This window comes from Coregonus lavaretus (assembly GCF_964263955.1).
Source record: "Coregonus lavaretus genome assembly, chromosome: 6".
NCBI classification, from domain to species: Eukaryota; Metazoa; Chordata; class Actinopteri; order Salmoniformes; family Salmonidae; genus Coregonus; species Coregonus lavaretus.
In genome coordinates, this window is record NC_139993.1 from 5,363,875 (window position 1) to 5,384,594 (window position 20,720).

General features: G+C 44.1%; 1 protein-coding gene across 3 annotated transcripts in view; it reads right to left on the reverse strand.

Annotated features, from left to right (window-relative positions):
- The window catches only part of rptor (regulatory associated protein of MTOR, complex 1), a 190,617-nt gene that overhangs the window by 99,667 nt on the left and 70,230 nt on the right, over nt 1-20,720 (reverse strand). For all 3 annotated transcript variants that reach the window (XM_084163751.1, XM_084163749.1, XM_084163750.1), the window contains exons 6-7: nt 20,510-20,656; nt 12,239-12,414 (exon numbers count right to left, since the gene is read on the reverse strand). In XM_084163751.1, the coding sequence (XP_084019877.1) occupies nt 12,239-12,414; nt 20,510-20,656 (323 nt within the window). The remainder of the gene's footprint in view (nt 1-12,238; nt 12,415-20,509; nt 20,657-20,720) is intronic.

A 20,720-nucleotide genomic window follows, 5' to 3' on the forward strand; every position in this document is an offset into this window, starting at 1 on the left:
GGTTTGGGACCAGTTCTTGCAGTAGCGGATGGCAGTCGGACAGAAAGCCAGCGGGTGCGGTATGTAAGGCTGCAGGTGCGGGCGGGAGCGGGATGAAGAAATCAGCCTTGGAGTACCTTAGAATACTTTGGAACTACCTTGGAATACCTTGAAGACCCTGGGCTAAAACACACTACTGTTTTATCAATTCTATTGCTGTTGTCACCAACCGATCGACTGGTTGATGTTCAAGGCATTCCTAGTTGATCACCAATAATTTCAGTGGAAAAGCAAACGATAAAGCCTTGTCACAGAATTTCTAAACCAAGAGGCGCAACATTGTGAGACTTCCAGGAACGCTTGCGAAACAGACCAAGCACACCAGGCCGGGGTTTGGGGTTTGAAAAGTCAAATGAGAGAAGTGAAAAATTCTTCCTTATGTTAATTTTCTTGAAATCTAAAAAGGCACAACCTAGAGTCGAGCCAATGTAGTTGAACATGTTATTTCTACAACCTCGTGATAGTCATTTTCGTCAAAAACAACTTCATATCGAAGGAGTGCCTTTGATTTGACAGCCTGCACATGCGCAGTTCAGCGCGAGACGACCGTTAGACCTAATCAAGTGTTTCTGTGCTTAGCTAGCCCATGTCGCCATGACATCGGAGAAGCAGTTTCTGCTAAATAATTTTGGATTGATTGATAGAACATGTGAGGTTAAGCAATGCTTTGCTTCCCCGTTGTGAAGTCACCACAGATAAGGACAACAGCTACATTTACATTTTACTCGGTGTGTGTTTGTGTTTCCTCCTTCCCCCTATTGACTAAGGAGATGTGAGAACAGAGAGAATGAGTTGTTAGTTTGCTGACAAATTTTCATTCCAGTGTTGTGCCTTTTGAAGGTGTACTGTCACTCACAACATCATAGATAATGAAAAGAAGCTACTTGAGGTGATAGGAGAGGCTGTCCAAGTTCTCAGGAGGGAAGCTAAGGTCGCGTACACGCATGCACGAAAGCTTGCACACACACATTTGTGTGCTTTCTCTTTCTGTTATGTGCGTGTGTGTGTTTGTGCTTACATGAGTGTGAGAACTTAGTTTCTTTAGCGAAAACACACACGCACACGATGCCCAGGTGGCAGGATTTTGAGGCAGTCACCTGTCAAGGAGTTGGCAGTAGAACAGGAGTCTTGTTTAAAGATTCAGCAGGAAGACGGTGCTTCTCAGCTTCTCACAGTCACACAAGGCCATGACTGGCTCCTAACTATCTGATAGCATGGTGAGTCCCTCAAGAATCACGATCCTCCTTTCCTTTCCTTATTTAACCCTCCTCTTCTCTCTCCTTCCCTTCTTTCCTCCCTCCTCATAACTTTCCCTTTATTTTTATCCCCTCTTGTCCCCTCCTTTCCTCTCTTCTCATAGCCACCCTCTATCTCAACATCGTGGAAATCCCTTGAGAGTGCTCTATCAGTAATGCTTTTCTGCTCTGATGAGCAAGGAATCTCTCTCCGTCTCTATATTCGTTCTCACCATCTCATCCCCATCTTTCATTCTCTTCCCTCGGTGCATTTTATGCAGGTTTGGAAGCCGAGATAAACTTTGTCGCCTGTTTTTCTCACTCCTTTTCTCACTGCGGCGCTAAATGCAATTAGCTAAGGAGAGAAGCACGTCTCTTTCAGCATGGAAGGGAGAGAAAGGGTGAGCGAGCGAGCGAGCGGATATTTCTAGTATTGGAAATAATTCTCTGTTATGACCAATCCAACAGCTTTACTCTAAGGCTGTATCAAATCCTTAAGCAATTTGGTAGTTGGCTATATAAATATTATCTACCGTTACATTACTTGTGTGGCCAAATGAGCCAATTGGGAAATAAGGATTAGATGTTGGGGTTTGAAATTTAGCCAAGACACTATAATTAATATTATATAATTATATAATTAATCCCACTATAATTAATCCTTTGAGCATGAAAAGATAGTTGATAAAGAAGAGGAAATGGCTACTCCAGTCATTCACTTTTTATCAGAAACTGTCATTTGACGTATCCATTAGCCTATACGTCATCCTTAGAAAAAACATATGCGAGCAACGAATGCCTGCCTGTACGGCATGTGTGCCCGTGTGAGACCTTGCCGAGTTCTTGCCAATACTTTCGATTTGTACTAGAATTGTACTAGAAATACTAAAGACACATACCGTAAAACTTCAATTAATAGCCCGGGCGTTTATTTGCTTAAAATCACTGAACAAAACAGGCGCTTATTAGAGACTGGCTTCGATTTGAGCCAGGTGTCTATTTCCTTAATGCACACAGCTTTTGCTTATTTGCATAGTTAATTGTTAAAATTCCAGCATTTTAATCAATTTCTATATTTCCTGCACTAATGTGTTATAATTTACACACTGTCACATTTCTTATGCCTCTGTAAAAAAAAGTAACTTTTCATTGACAGAATAAGCACTTCGAAACTCCAGAGATGGTTTCGTGTCGGCATTTAAAAAGCTATAGTGTGCCCTTACAGATAAATAAATATGCCATAGATGAGCCGCTTTAAAGGGTATACGACTGCGGTAGATATAACTTCATTGCCTGGCCCTAGCGGTCGGTCATTAATATCTAATAGGTATTATTATTCTGCATTGTGAATTGACGTGGAATTGGATTATTGTTTTCTTATTGTTTTAATGGAAAACATACTTTTTTTAAATGGCAGTTTAAACGGTAAGCAAAATTGTCAAATCACTAGATGTCATACAAGCAAACCACACACTTGTGAGTCTAAACGTGCACTGCATATTTCTATATTTGAAAACTTGTGTAATCTACAGCATCAACGTTTATGATCGCTACGCTTGATCCACAGTTACAAGGGTGACATGCATTATACTCTGGGTTGTCCTGAACAGAATGAGCCTATGTATATCATAATAACCTAATATAGCCTACCAATGGCTGAATATAGAGAGAAAGCATGCCAAACGAGCCAGTGAGGAAATAAATTACGTTGGACCCTGCACATGCAAGCACACACAAAGACACACACAAACATGCATGCCTGTGTATACGTGCACATTTGTGTGCCTGTGTGTGTGTGTGCGTGCGCTTGCTTGTGAGACCTTCCTTAGTGAAAACACACACGATGCCCAGGTGGCAGGGTTGGCACGAGGAGTGTGGTCGGAAGCGCCAACATTCCAGGATATTGAGGCAGTCACCGCCAAGGAGCACCAGAACAGGAGTGTCCTTTAAAGATTCAGCAGGAAGATGCAGCTACTCAGCTACAGTCACACGAGGCCATATGATGCTCCTAACTATCTGATAAGCAAATGGCCACGGGAAGATTTCTCTCCATTCTGCTGACGAGTATTTTTTTCCGCTCTCCACTCATACAGGAGTAATAAAGGCCTAGTGCACTAATAAGTCGGTTAAAAAATATTTAAAATAATGTATCCATATTTTTTTTACCATTGTGCTTTAACAGCACCCTCAGCACCCCTACTTCCTGTGGCTATGGATAAGCATGCAGAGTCCCTCAAGCGTCACTATCCTCCTTTACCTTTCCTTATTTAACCCTCCTCTCTTCTCCACTACTTTCCTTCCTCCTCAGCCCTTTCTCATCCTTCCTTCTTGTCCGCTTCTCTCTTCTCCACTACTTTACTCTCTTCTTCCCTCCTTTCCTATTTTCTCCCTTCCTTTCCTTCCTCCTCATACCTTTCCTTTTCTTTTTATCTCCCTTCCTTTGCTCCTCTCCTTTCCACGCTTCTCTAGCACTTCTTCTTTCCCCCCCTCCATTACCATAGACACCCCCCCCCCCCTTCCATCGGGGACATCAGTACTCTATCAGTAATGATTTTCTTGCTCTGGTAAGCAAGGAATCCCTCTCTCACTCTTCTTATATTTGTTTTCTATCTCCCTCTCAACACCCCTCCCTCATACGTTCACTTCCCTCTGTGCAATTCTTTGCAGGTTTGGAAGCCTAGGTAAGCCTTAACGTCTAAGTGAGCCTTCGTCAGTTTTTTTCACTCCTTTTCTCACTCCGGGGCTGAATGCAATTAGCTAAGGGGAGAAGCACATGCCTCTTTCAGCATGGAGGGGAGAAAGGGTGAGAGTGAGGGAGAGAAAGAGAGAGAGAGAGTCAGATTTCACTGTAGTCTCGAGATAGGGCTGATAATAGATATTTCTAGCAATGGAAACATTATCCGTTATGACCAATCCAATGATTTTTACTCTAAGATGATCAAATCCTTAAGCAATGAGACTTGGCTATATAAATACTATCTACCGTTATATTACTTCATCATTAACCTTTATTTTTACCAGAAGTTGAGAGGTCAAATTAGTCAATTGGGAAATAAAGATTAGGTGGCCATGATAATATTAGATGTTGGGTTTGAAATTTTGCCAAGACACAACATACTTGCAACAAATGACAAGAAATGTATAGGCGACCACTGAAACCTCAGTTTAATGTCTCAACCAAAGAATGAGTGTTAACCCTTTTTGGGAATGCTTCCCACTATAACGGATCCTTTGAGCATTAAAAGATAGTTGACAAAGAAGAAGATATGGCTACTCCAGTCTTTCACTTTTCTCAGAAACTGCCATTTGACGTACCCATTAGCTATATTACACCATTGATAGAAAAACCATTAGAGGGACGTGTGTCTGTACGTCATGTGTGCACATCTGAGACCTTGCCGAGTTCTTGCCAATACCTTCGATTTGTACTAGAATTGTCACTGTTTGAACACAGAACAGTGGCAAACGCTAAGATACATACACGATATACCTACCCAATATCCCCTCAAACTACAACAAAATTAGGACATAAGGAAAGAGGGTGTGCTTGGTATTGTAGTTCACAGGATAAGAGATTAGATTCTGCAGTGGTCTTTCAGTACCAATCTCTTCCTGATTGTTAGTCCAGAAATTGCAGTTTTTAAAGTCATTAATATTTATGACACTACAGAGACCTCATTCAATTGAAGGTCAAAATAGGGTCCCCATATATGGCTCTGGTCTAAAGTAGTGGACAACATCGGGAATTGGGTGCCATTTTGGATGCTGACCACCTAGGCAGAGCTGCAAAGAAAAAGCCATATCTCAGACTGGCCAATAAAAATAAAATATTAAGATGGGAAGTCTGAGATATGGCTTTTTCTTTGCAACTCTGCCTAGAAGGTCAGCATTCTGGATTCGCCTCATCACTGTTGACGTTGAGACTGGTGTTTTGCGGGTACTATTTAATGAAGCTGCCAGTTGAGGACCTGTGAGGCGCCTGTTTCTCAAACTAGACACTAATGTATTTGTCCTCTTGCTCAGTTGTGCACCGGGGCCTCCCACTCCTCTTTCTATTCTGGTTAGAGCCAGTTTGCGCTGTTCTGTGAAGGGAGTAGTACGAGATCTTCAGTTTCTTGGCAATTTCTCGCATAGAGTAGCCTTCATTTCTCAGAACAAGAATAGGCTGACGAGTTTCAGAAGAAAGTTATTTGTTTCTGGCCATTTTGAGCCTGTAATCGAACCCAATGGCTGATGCTCCAGATCCTCAACTAGTCGCAAAGAAATTGCTTTTCTTTCGAAAACAAGGACATTTCTAAGTGACCCCAAACTTTTGAACACTAATATAGTTTTATTTTTTATCTGTCATCGTTGCTAGACATGGCACGACCAATAAAAACATCAAATTCAAGCTAGCAGTGACCAAATTCACAGAGCAAAATTCAGACAAGGTAACAGCCAGGCATTTTGGAATTGATCCAAAACAAGTGAGAGAATGGCGAAGTCAAAAAGTCAAACTTCAAAGTTTGTCTGTAGATCAGAAGAGGGCGAGACTGCAAGGTGGGGGGAGGAAAAAGGAAAGGAAAAAGACAGGCTCAAATAAGAACTGGTTGTGTTGAGCAAATAAACGCCCAGGCTATTAATTGAAGTTTTATGGTATTCATAGACATTCAACCTAACATGAAAGGGCCTACATGTTACCATTCCTAGAGAACTTTCATCCAGCAGAGTTCCTCCCCCAGCCAAATGCAGAGGCCTCTTTGGCCCCCTGCTCCATGGCTTCCCTCTGTGCAGAGGTCACCACAGTACAGTACCCCTTGGACATTCAAAATGACAAGGCACGGAAAGGGAACAAAGAGAAGCTCCTCATGGACAATCCAGAGACACTATTCGCTGACTGCTACTAAAATGGGAACGTAAACAACCTAATCTTCCACACAGACCATCCCTGGGCATGGCACACAGCTATAAGAGCACACTACCCCTCTTTTAAGAGAGAGGGTATTGGCAGAAAATCTGAATACTGGAAAACGGGGACCCTGAGACAGACACCCTCTGTCAACCTGTACAAGAATGGAATAGTGGTGGTGCAGGGCAACTTCAAGGACTTCCACAGAATCAAAGCGAGAGCACGGCAGGAGAAGCTTTCTCTTGGTGACGACTCCCCCACCCCGAGTGAGTCTGATTACACCTCTTCAAACTGTCCTGCAGACGAAGATAGTCAAACCCCCAGCACTAAACACACCCAGGTCCCACAACTGCACTGCTCCTCCATCACTGAGAAGGATAAATTCACCGAGATGGAGAGAGATATGGTGGAGCTCAGAGAGCTCGTCCACACACTCCGGACAGCACACCCACACAAAACAGACCAGCACAACACCAGCCCCCTACAGTACACCGAGGGCTGAAGGTGGAGATAGACGGCTGTCAGAGAGCCGCCTGCACTCCTGTCTGAGGTGAGAGAACTTGAGGAGAGAGAGGAACACATCATGGCAAAGCTAACAGAGGAACACATGGCACAGCTAACAGCACTGCAGGAGGAGGTGCAACAATCAACCACTCATGAGAGAGCTAGCCATCCCACCAGAGAAGCCAACAGAACAGCCCACTTCAGACCTTGACCACAGCCTTAACACCAGAGAAGGACATACAAGGCAGGATCCACCAACCCAGCAGACTCCCCCTCGTCAGCCCACCAGATAGCTCTCCTAAAAACACCCCCACACCCACTAAGGACACACAAAAGCCAGAGATTGTGGTCCTCATTGACTCAAATGCGAAATACAAAGATGAGGAAACTTTTCCCAAAACACCAAGTGGCTAAACTCTGGTGTCCGAACACTTGCGTGACCTGGAGCTGCTGTCAGAGGACAACTAGGGTCCCCCAGCCACATCATAATACACACAGGCACAAACGACCTGAGAGCCCTGCAGGAAAGGGTGGCCACAGCACTCAAGGGAGTGATTGAAAAAGCCTCTTCCACTTCCCCCAATGAACAAGTGGTTATCTCCACCCTGCGACCACAATAATACTTTCACCCTGCCAACATACAGCGGGTGAATGCAAGCATTTCCCGGGACTGTGCCTCAAAACCTAATGTCTACCTGGCCCACCATTCCACCTTGGACTGGAACAGCCTTTATGACCAGGTCCACCTCTACAAGGCACCAGTCCCCACCTTTGCCAGGACCCTGAAGGACATCACCCTCAACCGCAGCACCTCACACAAGAGCAATAGAGAAATGAACCCCCCCCCCCCCCCCCCCAGACCAGCGAGACCCCCCTTGGAGGTCCTGCAGCAAGAGGACCTACACCCAGACCAAAGCACCACCAGTTACAACCCCACCCCAACCAGTCGACCTCTCCCCAAACAAACTCTAGCCACACCCTATATAGGCCCCCCCAGCTCATTCTTATGCCCCCACCCATGCCCCCCTCCCCTGCAGCAAGGACCTCAACATGACAGCCGCACATATGCCCAGGCCGTGAGCAGATTCACAGGCTCAACCACCACTAATACACACACACAAGCCCCATCCTGCGACCTAAGAGGTACAGTGGGCTCCAAAATTACTGGCACCCCTGACTGGCAATGCACAAACAATACTTTAAAAAATATAAACAATATAATTATAGAGATAAACTCAAACAACCAACATGTGAGAAATACGGTACTTTATTAATGTTTCAATGGAACTACCCAAAATCATACAATTATTTAATACAAAGTAAATGTAACCAAAATCAAGTTTTCATAATTATTGGCACCCCTCATTTAGTACTTAGTGCAAACAACTCTGTCAAGGAAAACAGCATGGAGTCTTTTCCTGTAATGTTTGACAAGGTTAAGGAACACATTTGGAGGGATGTTGGACCATTCCTCTATGCAGATCCTTTCAAGATCCTTCACATTCTTGGGTTTGCGCTTATCAACTGCCCTCTTCAACTCAGCCCACAGATTTTCGATTGGATTGAAGTCCGGCGACTGAGTTGGCCATGGCAGAACATTGATTTTGTTGTCACAGAACCATTTCTGTGTGGATCTTGAGATATGTTTTGGGTCATTGTCTTGTTGGAAAGTCCACCTACGGCCAAGTCCCAGCCTTCTGGCAGAGGCAACCAGATTGTCAGACAAAATGTCCTGATACTTGGTGGAATTCATTATGCTATCAATCTTATCCAGTGCTCCTGGACCTCTGGAATTAAAACAGCCCCAAAACATCAGTGACCCACCACCATATTTCACCGTGGGTATGAGGTGCCTCTCCTTGTATGCATCTCTGTTTCGACACCAAACATGCCGATGCTGTATCTAACCAAAACGTTCAATTTTGGTCTCATCTGACCAGAGCACCTTCTTCCAGTCATAGTTTAAATGACGTTTGGAAAACTCCAAGTGCTTGTGTCTGTGTCTTGGGGTCGGAAAGGGCTTTCTTCTGGCAACCCTTCCAAAGAGCCTGTGGTTATGGAGGTGGCGTCTGATGGTACATTTGAAACCTGGTGACCCCAAGATGCCACCAAGGCCTGCAATTATTTTAGTGATTCTTGGGGATTTTGTTGCTTCTCTCACCATCCTCCTCCCTATCCTGGGGGGCAAAATGCATTTGCGTCCTCTACCCGTGAGGTTTTCAACTGTTCCATATCTTTTTTTTTTATATATATAATTGCCCTGACAATGCTCAGTGGTATATTCAATCGTTTGTGGATCTTCTTGTAGCCATTACCAGATTTATGAAGGTCTACGACCATCTGTCTCTTTTGAACTGCCAGTTCTTTTGTTTTCTTCATGGTGTTGGATCACAAAGGGATATTGCATGCGTGTTACCTCGTTTTTATACCCTAGTGAAACAGGAAGTTATGTAATGGCTCAATATAGTTCCTTAAGACTTAGATAAACTTAAATAAGTGGAATTTAATTCCTGGTTTAATTTTGGTAGATGTTATTTACAATAATCTTTAAGGGTGCCATTAATTGTGAAACTTTGATTTGAAGGACATACATTTTTAATTAAATCAATAAATGATTTTGGTGGGTTCCATTGGAACATTAATATAGTACAGTATTTCTCACATGATGGTATTTTGAGTTTCTCTATAATGATATTGTTTATATTTTTTACAGTATTGTTTGTGCATTGCCAGTCAAGGGTGCCAGTAATTTTGGAGCCCACTGTATGATTCAGATGCTCAACATGCTCTGCTCACACCTACTGTAATGGTCAGAGCCTAAACCACAGGAAAACAACACTAGACACTGAAACACAACGTGTTTAATCCGGGAATATACAAGGACTGAGGTCATCTGCCTTTGGCCTAAAGAGCAGGAACCCAGACTTCAAAGACATTGGATATACAGACATTGTCATCCTACAAGAAACATGGTATAGAGGAGACGGACCCACTGGTTGCCCTCTAGGTTACAGAGAGCTGCTAGTCCCATCCACCAAACTACCAGGTGTGAAACAGGGAAGAGACTCAAGGGGTATGCTAATTTGGTATAGAGCAGACCTAACCCACTATAATAAATTAGTCAAAACAGGAAAATTTTACACATGGCTAGAAATTAATAAGGAAATTATTTCAACAGAGAAACATTTCCTCATGTGTGCTACCTTTATACCCCCAATAGAATCCCCATACTTTAACGATGACAGCGTCTCCATCCTAGAGGGGGAGATCAACCATTTCCAGGCCCAGAGACATGTACAAGTCTGTGGCGACCTAAATGCCAGAACTGGACAAGAACCTGACACTCGTAGCACACAGGAGGACAAACACCTATCTGGAGGTGACAGCATTCCCTCCCAAATATGCTCCCCTAGACACAACTATGACAAAACAACCAACAAAAAACGGGTCACAACTCCTGCAACTCTGTCTCACGCTGGGTCTGTACATAGTCAATGGTAGGCTTCGAGGGGACTCTTACGGTAGGTACACCTACAGTTCATCCCTTGGCAGTAGTACTGTAGATTACTTTCTCACTGACCTCAACCCAGTCTCTCAGAGCGTTCACAGTCAGCCCACTGACACCCCTATTAGATCACAGTCTACTTGAACAGAGCAATACTCAATCATGAGGCATCAAATCCAAAGGAACTACATAATATTAAGAAATTCTACAACCACCTAAAAGGAAGCGATTCTCAAACCTTCCATAACAAACTGATCACCTACAGAGAGATGAACCTGGAGAAGAGTCCCCTAAGCAAGCTGGTCCTGGGGCTTTGTTCACAAACACAAACAGAGCCCCGGGTAGCAACACAATTAGACCCAACCAAATCATGAGAAAACAAAAAGATAATTACTTGACACATTGGAAAGAATTAACAAAAAAACTGTGCAAACTAGAATGCAATTTGGTCCTAAACAGAGTACACAGTGGCAGAATATCTGACCACTGTGACTGACCCAAAATGAAGGAAAGCTTTGACTATGTACAGACTCAGTGAGCATAGCCTTGCTATTGAGAGGCCGCCGTAGGCAGACCTGGCTCTCAAGAGAAGACCGGCTATGTGCACACTGCCCACAAAATGAGGTGGAAACTGAGCTGCACTTCCTAACCTCCTGCCAAATGTATGATCATATTAGAGACACATATTTCCCTCAGATTACACAACCAAAGAATTTGAAAACAAATCCAATTTTGATAAATTCCCATATTTATCAGTGCAGAACAAACACCATTGTAAATACAACCCATATTTATGTTAATGTATTTTCCCTTTTGTACTTTAACTATTTGCACATCGTTACAACACTGTATATAGCCATTATATGACATTAGAAATGTACTGTTTACTGTTCATTGATTGTTTATTTAACTTTTGTTTATTATCTATTTCACTTGCTTTGGCAATGTAAACATATGTTTTCCATTCCAATAAAGCCCTTTGAATTGAATTGATTGACAGTGAAAGTGAGGATAGAGATGTTCCGGCTTATGGAGCAGACTGGATTGATTTGGGCTCATGGCCTAACCCCATTGTGAGTATGAAAGTAATTTCAGTAACTCAGTTACTGACATCTCTGCAATGGCACACACACACACACACACACACACACACACACACACACACACACACACACACACACACACACACACACACACAGGTGAAGAAAATACACTGATGGTCGGATAGATAGACAGAAACTTCTGAGGTCTCCACTCATGAGCAACAGAGGAAAAACACACTACAGAGAACACCGCAATGCCAGAGTCATGTTCATTAAGCAAAAATAGAGGCAAAAACATACGTCCTGAACTTGAACATTGGTGACAGCCTAATTCAATGTCCATTTTCTCCCCTTTTCCACCAACTGACTGTGAGCCATTTCCAAGAGGATTCCTGTGCTAGTGTCCCAGTTGAATCAGCTCTCTGCCAGACATCAACCCAGTAAAGCTGGTAAACACCATCCTATATTGTTGTGCCCTACTACCCTAATCATCACCCAGTCATTACATAACTAATACATCCTACAGATAGGCGTATGTGTGTATGTGTGTGTGTGTGTGGGGGGGGGGGGGGGGGGGGGGGGCACGCATGGTAAAGTGACAGGGGATCTTTAGAGGTAATGAAATCACCTTTGGTTGGTAAGTAAGACCCCCCCCCCCCCTAAATTTGCTGTCCCACACAGACAGACAACACTAGAGGCAGAAAATACAACACCACGGAATATGGAATAATATCAAATTATATTAGTATGCCAAACGAAGGCTATACCGATATATTCCCCGAAGAACAGTATGTTCAAATATGTTCAAAACTAATGACACATCAAAGCTTTAGAGAGCATAGATTTGGGGAATTTATCAGGGATGTCTACTAATGACCTATCTATCTAAATAGTTTTCATACTAATATCAATATCAATGGATATCATTGCACAAGGATAGTAGGCCATTTAGACAGGGTGTCTGAGAATAAGGAGTTTTAAGTTGGACTGATCCATCTTTTGGCTGGTCCACTGTGGCTCTTACCAGCGCAGGGCGATCTTGATGGGCGTGGTGAGGCAGGAGGTGAAGAGGTCAGCGGGGAGGTCAGGGTTCATGGGGAGAAGCTCTGAGGCCTCGCAGGCGGCCAGCTGAATACAGTTCTTCATGGAGGGGGGCAGAGGCATCTGGGCCAGGGGGTGGTTGGGGTTAATGGCTGCCACCTGGAAGAGGACAAGAAGACTTGGATTGGAGATGTGAGGCTAATAGAGGGATATACTATACAGAGACACAGGTCAAACAAACAAGATACAGACGGACATAGACAGGTGGCAAAACGATTTCACGCTATCCCCGTCTGAATAAAATGCTAATAAAAAAGATAGATTAACAGACAGAGATTCTCACTTGACCTTTCTCCATCTTACTAGCTCTGACTTTGCTGATAGCTACTTTATTGAGGAGAAATGTACTTACTATGACTGTGATATGTGGTTGTCCAACCTAGCCATATTAAGATGAATGCACTAACTGTAAGTCGCTCAGGATAAGAGCGTCCGCTAAATGACTAAAATGTAAATAAAGCCAAAGAGCCAAAAAGAGGTCAACGGAAAGAGAAATAACAGTCAGAGTAGACAAAGAATAAGATGACAGAACAAGAGAGAAGGGAAAACTAACCAGAGACGGACACAGGGCAAGAGAAAGATGACCAGACAAAAGAACATGAATCGAACCAACAGAAAAGGTGAACAGACAACAGAGATAATAGGCCAGAGGGATGTACAGGTCGGAGAAAGGTCGTGAACAACCTTTAGGTCATTGGATCCCTCTCACTGCTCTAAACTTCTGCTATTATCCGGTAATGAGATGTGGAGGAGAGCTTTTGAAGTTCAGGGCGGCGGCGGTGTTCGATAGCACAGTGTACTCTGAACAAACAGCCTCTGGAGCAGATATTGGCTAATGTGATATTATCATTCTGGGGAGTTGGATCACCTGTACAATGCCCTGAATACAAAGGTGTGTGAGAGACAGTGTGTGTGGGGAATGGAAAGGTGTGTGTGTACGTTTGTGCCTGAGTGTATGTATGTGTGTGAGTGTGCGTGTCTACTCCTGTATGGGGGTATAGATCCACCCAGACCTGGTTTAATGTCAGCCTGCCTTAGGCAGCTTGTGGAGGTGGTGGTATTTCATTTGATGACCTCGGAGCGCTCCTTTCCCCACCCAGGGCTGTGTACCATGGACTCCCTTATAAATACTTTACAGGCTGATGACTGAAGTGCTTGTACTTTCGAGCTTCAAATGTGGGAGTTCTGCCATAATTCAAATTCTGGTGCAGCCTAAATCTCCCAATGACTATACGTGACTTAAGTCCGAGTTTCAGGCAAGGATCTCGAGATTTGTACTGATGCCATAGCTGATGCATGTGATGGAAGGGTGCAATACAATTGAAAGCACTTTGTCGATCTAGCCTTATGATAGCTAGCTTCATGGTAGATGAATAGTACCACGTCTTGAAGAGTGAGACTCTTCATTGCACCCTGGAGATTGAGATTGAACTGCCACTTCTAGTACCATCCCAACCGTGAGAGAAGAGGGAAATTCTGCTTTAAGTGCTAAAACACTTTCTGTTTTTAAAAACAGCGCTGTGCCAAGCTGGCTATAATAGCTGTGCAGGGAGTAAGTGAAAGGTCTTCTCCAAAGTGTCAACCCAAACACTTACAGTGCAGTAGACCAGGGACACATGCCCACTCGATCAGACACAGAACAACTTCTCTCTATATCCTCACATCTCCTTAGTCTTTAGGGAGAAAAGGGAACGTGCGATACACACATGCAATGCACTCAAAGACAAGTGTCACACAGCATCACACAATCTGGAAAACGTGAGGAGAAAATAGCTAAATTCTCCCCACACTCAACTCCTCAACATCTGATGCAAGACATGGTAAACCTAGGCTTACTAACGCCACTTACGCATGTGTGCAGACGATGGAAGGCTGGTACTATTTTCCTTAGGGCTAGCCTAGCTGGTAAACACACACTGAAATGCAACCAGACAGACAGACCAGCATTTTCTCCATCTTTTTCCCTTGGTGAGGTTCAAATTCAACATTCCAAAACTTTCAATTGAAATCAACAGAGGCATGAAAAGTGTGTGTGTTTCAGTGTGTTGTATGATTATACATTTCAGTTCAGGGTGCAACAGAGCTATGTGCAGAATATCCACTCCACCTAAGCAATGGTAAGAAATACTCAACCTCAACACTACATGATAAGACAGGATGAGTCCTACCAGTTATAGAAACATACAGGGAATAAGTCACTTCTGGATCTAGAGCGCTCCTCTCTAATTGTAGCTTGTTATAATGAGGAGACTCCAGAGAAAGGAAACTAAACGTAGAACCTGCAGCTAGCCAACGTCTCAGTGTGATATCTACGTGTGTCTTCATTGATTTTAGGTACACACACATAAATAACACTATTAAACCTACAGCTCTGCTCAGATCGGTCTAGATTAATAGGGACGTGTGTGCTTGCGTACGTACACTGTGCATGTCCGTGTCTTGTACGATTACATCTTCTCTGTTACTTCTTAATGATGAAATGGGGAATGTTACACAAACCAAAGCATATTGGATATTTTAACTACTCAGTAATGCATGATGTTGGATCAACGATGGTGGAACAATATTGTTACACAAATCATTTGGGATATTGTGATACGGGTACACAATACACCTTATGGTAAATACCACATTACAGCCAAAACCGGCTGCTTTTCGGTAATTAACATATTAGCATATTGTAATCTCACAAATTTGCATTACAATCAGCATGGAAGGATTTTATTTTCATCACACTGGGGTATGTGAATTTTTTAACTGACACCAATTCACAGAACTAATCATACTGTACGGGGGGTATGGGGAGGGGGGGGGGGTTGTTAACACGTGCGCGCACGCACACACACACAGAGGGAGAGCAAGGAGACAACATAAAACACACACGCAAACACAGCCTATACAATACACACACATGCACGGACACACACAGAAGTGTGCATTGACTGAGAACAGATATACCAACACAGACAAAATGCACACGGATGCACAACAAAGATAAATATAAAAAGGTACACACAATCAGACTCCATCCACCCAACAGAAAGAGCACACACACGTACACACACACACACACACACACAGTCATTTCCGCACAACAGATAATGCAGTGAGCATCATATTGCTGACTCCATGCAGTAAGTTATCAAATATTTAGCAGGAAGTGGACTGCTCATAACAGAGCACTCAGACACCACACCCCTACTGAAGGTTGCATGTCTGTTAAGAGAGAGAGAGAGTCAGAGAGATGGTGAAAAAACACCTCCCCCTCATTCCGCACCACTCCCCCTATTTCCTGGTAAAAAAGGCCTCTGGTGGGATCAAGTCTGTCCCTATGTGTATGTGTATGTGTATGTGTATGTGTGTGTTTGCGTGTGTGTGTGTGTTTATGAGAATGCGTGCACATAAGGTTGTGTGCGTGTGAGAAGGCGTGGGCGTGAACTGGGGCCACCCTCTTCCTGCAGAGCGTTATGCTGTAGCAGAAACAGGGATGTGAAAGATGGGGCGAGGAGGAGGAGAGGGACACCCTGCCTGGGTACTATCATGCATCTTTAATAGCCTTCCGGAACTACCTCCCTCCCTCTATCTCTCCTTCCTCTCTTTCTCTACCTCCCTCCCCATCCTATTTCAATATTCCTCTTTCATCTATCCCTCTCTCTCTTTCCTCTCCCTCCCAACTACCATTCATCTTTCCATCCCCCTCCTCCATCTCTCTCTCGTTCTCCATCACTCCCCCATCCCTCTCTTCCTGTTGCTGTGCAGGTGGGGGAGAGGTTCACTAAGGTGTAAAGTGGAGCCATTTTGCCTTCCGCCAGCTGATTGATGTTATGTAACTTGGCCTAGTTCTAACACAGAGGGCTAGGAAGCTAAAAGCAGTGTGGTCTAATGGAGTGGTAACCCAACTGGCCCAGAAAAACTATATATTTTGAATACAAACTGACCGAAGACATCAGCCTTGAACACTAAACACAAAGCATATTGCCTTTTGCCCTTTGCTGTTGAATAAGATTCGTTCACAATGTCACTTTTATTTTTATTGAAGACCAAGACACATACTTACAGTGGGGAGAACAAGTATTTGATACACTGCCGATTTTGCTGGTTTTCCTACTTACAAAGCATGTAGAGGTCTGTAATTGTTATCATAGGTACACTTCAACTGTGAGAGACGGAATCTAAAACAAAAATCCAGAAAATCACATTGTATGATTTTTAAGGAATTAATTTGCGTTTTATTGCATGACATAAGTATTTGATACATCAGAAAAGCAGAACTTAATATTTGGTACAGAAACCTTTGTTTGCAATTACAGAGATCATACGTTTCCTGTAGGTCTTGACCAGGTTTGCACACACTGCAGAAGGGACTTTGGCCCACTCCTCCATACAGACCTTCTCCAGATCCTTCAGGTTTCGGGGCTGTCGCTGGGCAATACAGACTTTCAGCTCCCTCCAAAGATTTTCTATTGGGTTCAGGTCTGGAGACTGGCTAGGCCACTCCAGGACCTTGAGATGCTTCTTACGGAGCCACTCCTTAGTTGCCCTGGCTGTGTGTTTCGGGTCGTTGTCATGCTGGAAGACCCAGCCACGACCCATCTTCAATGCTCTTACTGAGGGAAGGAGGTTGTTGGCCAAGATCTTGCGATACATGGCCCCATCCATCCTCCCCTCAATACGGTGCAGTCGTCCTGTCCCCTTTGCAGAAAAACTTCCCCAAAGAATGATGTTTCCACCTCCATGCTTCACGGTTGGGATGGTGTTCTTGGGGTTGTACTCATCCTTCTTCTTCCTCCAAACACGGCGAGTGGAGTTTAGACCAAAAAGCTCAATTTTTGTCTCATCAGACCACATTACCTTTTCCCATTCCTCCTCTGGATCATCCAAATGGTCATTGGCAAACTTCAGACGGGCCTGGACATGCGCTGGCTTGAGCAGGGGGACCTTGCCTGCGCTGCAGGATTTTAATCCATGACGGCGTAGTGTGTTACTAATGGTTTTCTTTGAGACTGTGGTCCCAGCTCTCTTCAGGTCATTGACCAGGTCCTGCCGTGTAGTTCTGGGCTGATCCCTCACTTTCCTCATGATCATTGATGCCCCACGAGGTGAGATCTTGCATGGAGCCCCAGACCGAGAGTGATTGACCGTCATCTTGAACTTCTTCCATTTTCTAATAATTGCGCCAACAGTTGTTGCCTTCTCACCAAGCTGCTTGCCTATTGTCCTGTAGCCCATCCCAGCCTTGTGCAGGCCTACAATTTTATCCCTGATGTCCTTACACATCTCTCTGGTCTTGGCCATTGTGGAGAGGTTGGAGTCTGTTTGATTGAGTGTGTGGACATGTGTCTTTTATACAGGTAACGAGTTCAAACAGGTGCAGTTAATACAGGTAATGAGTGCAGAACAGGAGGGCTTCTTAAAGAAAAACTAACAGGTCTGTGAGAGCCGGAATTCTTACTGGTTGGTAGGTGATCAAATACTTATGTCATGCAATAAAATGCAAATTAATTACTTAAAAATCATACAATGTGATTTTCTGGATTTTTTTATTAGATTCCTTCTCTCACAGTTGAAGTGTACCTATGATAAAAATTACAGACCCCTACAGGCTTTGTAAGTAGGAAAACCTGCAAAATTGGCAGTGTATCAAATACTTGTTCTCCCCACTGTACGTCATGCCACATTCAATTCCATTGCATCACATTGCCCATATTGTTATATGGCACAGTGGCTACAACCTTCCACTTGAGAGCATAGCTAGGCTAGCATGGAAGCGTGGTGTTTCACAACAGTTCCAGCTGGCTGGAACTAAGAGCTTTAGCCCATAGTGACCCACAGAGAACCCTGATTGGTCAATTCCACCAACACTTTTAACAGCTGAGGAGTGAAGGCTCCTCTCTCTATCCCTCTCTTTCTTCCTCTCTCTGGCACTCTGGCTCTAGACCTCTGTTGCCATCTCTCCCTCCCTCCTCTCCCTTTTTCTCTCTTCCTTGTCCGCTCCCTCTCTCTCCCGCCTATCACGTGTTATTGTTGGGCCGCTGGGCCTTCTCTCCTCTCCTCCGTCTTTCCATCTCTACATCCCTCTATCGGGCCGTGACACCTGCTATCTCAGCCTGGGAGTAGGGCAGAGGAAGTCTGGATGGACGGATGGTGAGAGGAGAGAAGCTGTGTTGCTGGTATTGAACTTAGCGTGACTGCATGGTGAAGGACGATTCTCCTCTCTCAGTCTTTTTCTCAGTCTCTCTAGACTGCATTGTAACACCTTTTTTCCATCCTTCGCCTCTCTCTGCCATCCCTTCCTCTCCCACTTCTCTTTTCCCCTACCTCGCTTTCTCACTTCCTCCCCCTTTCTCTACATATCATCTCTCCTTGTCCTTTTCTCACTCACCCTCTTTTTCTCTCTGCTGTATTCCAAATCATCTGAAGTGCGTTCAAACTCCTCCATGAATAATTGAACTGCGTGTTATAAATGCACTTGAGATGCCACGGCCAGTAAGAAGAAACAGTGGAATAAAGGGGTTGGCGGGATGGTTGGGGGGGGGAGATCCTAACCAAACCAAAACACTATCATTAATTCATTTAGCTCCAGCTGCCTATTCGCTGGCTGGGATCAGAGAGAGGAGATTGTGAAACGCTTCATTCATTCAAAAGATCTAGCTGGCTTGCCATTCGGAATTCAACGCACATTATACACACACACACAAACACACATCCCTTGGTCTCGCTGCGGGAGTGGTTGTGTGTGTATGGGGGAACTCTGTGTGTTTACGTCTGTGTGTGTGTGGACAGTGCATTCGGAAAGTATTCAGACCCCTTGACTTTTTCCACATTTTGTTACCTTATTCTAAAATTAATTTAATTGTTGTTTTTTCTAAATCTACACACAATACCGCATAATGACAAAGCAAAAACAGTTTATTTATTTATTTTATTTATAAATACAATTAAATGAAATATCACATTTACATAAGTATTCAGACCCTTTACTCAGTACTTTGTTGAAGCACCTTTAGCAGCGATTACAGCCTCGAGTCTTCTTGGGTATGACGCTACAAGCTTGGCACACCTGTATTTGGGGAGTTTCTCCCATTCTTCTCTGCAGAGCCTCTCAGGCTCTGTCAGGTTGGATGGGGAGGTGTCGCTGCACAGCTATTTTCAGGTCTCTCCAGAGATGTTAGATTGGGTTCAAGTCCGGCCTCTCGCTGGGCCAATCAAGGACATTCAGATAATTGTCCCGAAGCCACTCCTGCATTGCCTTCGCTGTGTGCTTAGGGTCGTTGTCTTGTTGGAAGGTGAACCTTCGCCCCAGTCTGAGGTCCTGAGCACTCTTGAGCAGGTTTTCATCAAGGATCTCTCTGTACTTTGCTCAGTTCATCTTTCCCTTGATCCTGACTAGTCCCAGTCCCTGCCACTGAAAAACATCCCCACAGCATGATGCTGCCACCACCATGCTTCACCGTAGGGATGGTGCCAGGTTTCCTGCAGACGTATTGCTTGGCATTCAGGCCAAATAATTCAATCTTGGTTTCTCTCTGTCAGAGTGACCATTGGGTTATTGGTCACATCCCTGACCAAGGCCCTTCTCCCCCGATTGCTCAGTTTGGCCGGACGGCCAGCTCTAGGAAGAGTCTTGGTGGTTCCAAACTTATTCCATTTAAGATGGAGGCCACTGTGTTCTTGGGGACCTTCAATGCTGCAGAAATGTTTTGGTACCCTTCCCCAGATCTGTGCCTCGTGCCATCCTGTCTCGGAGCTCTACGGACAATTCCTTCGACCTCATGGCTTAGTTTTTGCTCTGACATGCACTGTCAAATGTGGGACCTTATATATACACACAGGTGTGTGCCTTTCCAAATCATGTCCAATCAATTGAATTTACCACAGGTGGACTCCAATCAAGTTGTAGAAACCTCTCAAGGATGATCAATGGAAACAGGATGCACCTGAGCTCAATTTCGAGTCTCATAGCAAAGGTTCTGAATACTTATGTAAATACGTTTTGTTTTTTCTATACATTTGCAAAGATTTCTAAAAACCTTTGTCATTTCGCTTTGTCATTATGGGGTATTGTGTGTAGATTGATGAGGATTTAAAAATAAAAAAATCAATTTCAGAATAAGGCTGTAACGTCACAAAATGTGGAAAACGTCAAGGCCTCTGAATACTTTCCGAATGCACTGTATATCTCTCTGCCACCCACCTCCAGCTCCTGCTCTCTCTGCAGGGCGAACTGTTTGAAAGACTTGACGATGATGCCTGCGTTGGAGCAGTCGTAAACGAAGATGGAGGGGCTGCCCATCCACGTCTGGAGGTCGTACACAGACAGAGGGATGTACTGGGTATAGTTCTACAGGACAGACAGACAGACAGGATGGGGGGTTATTACACATGTTGATACACAACATTAGATG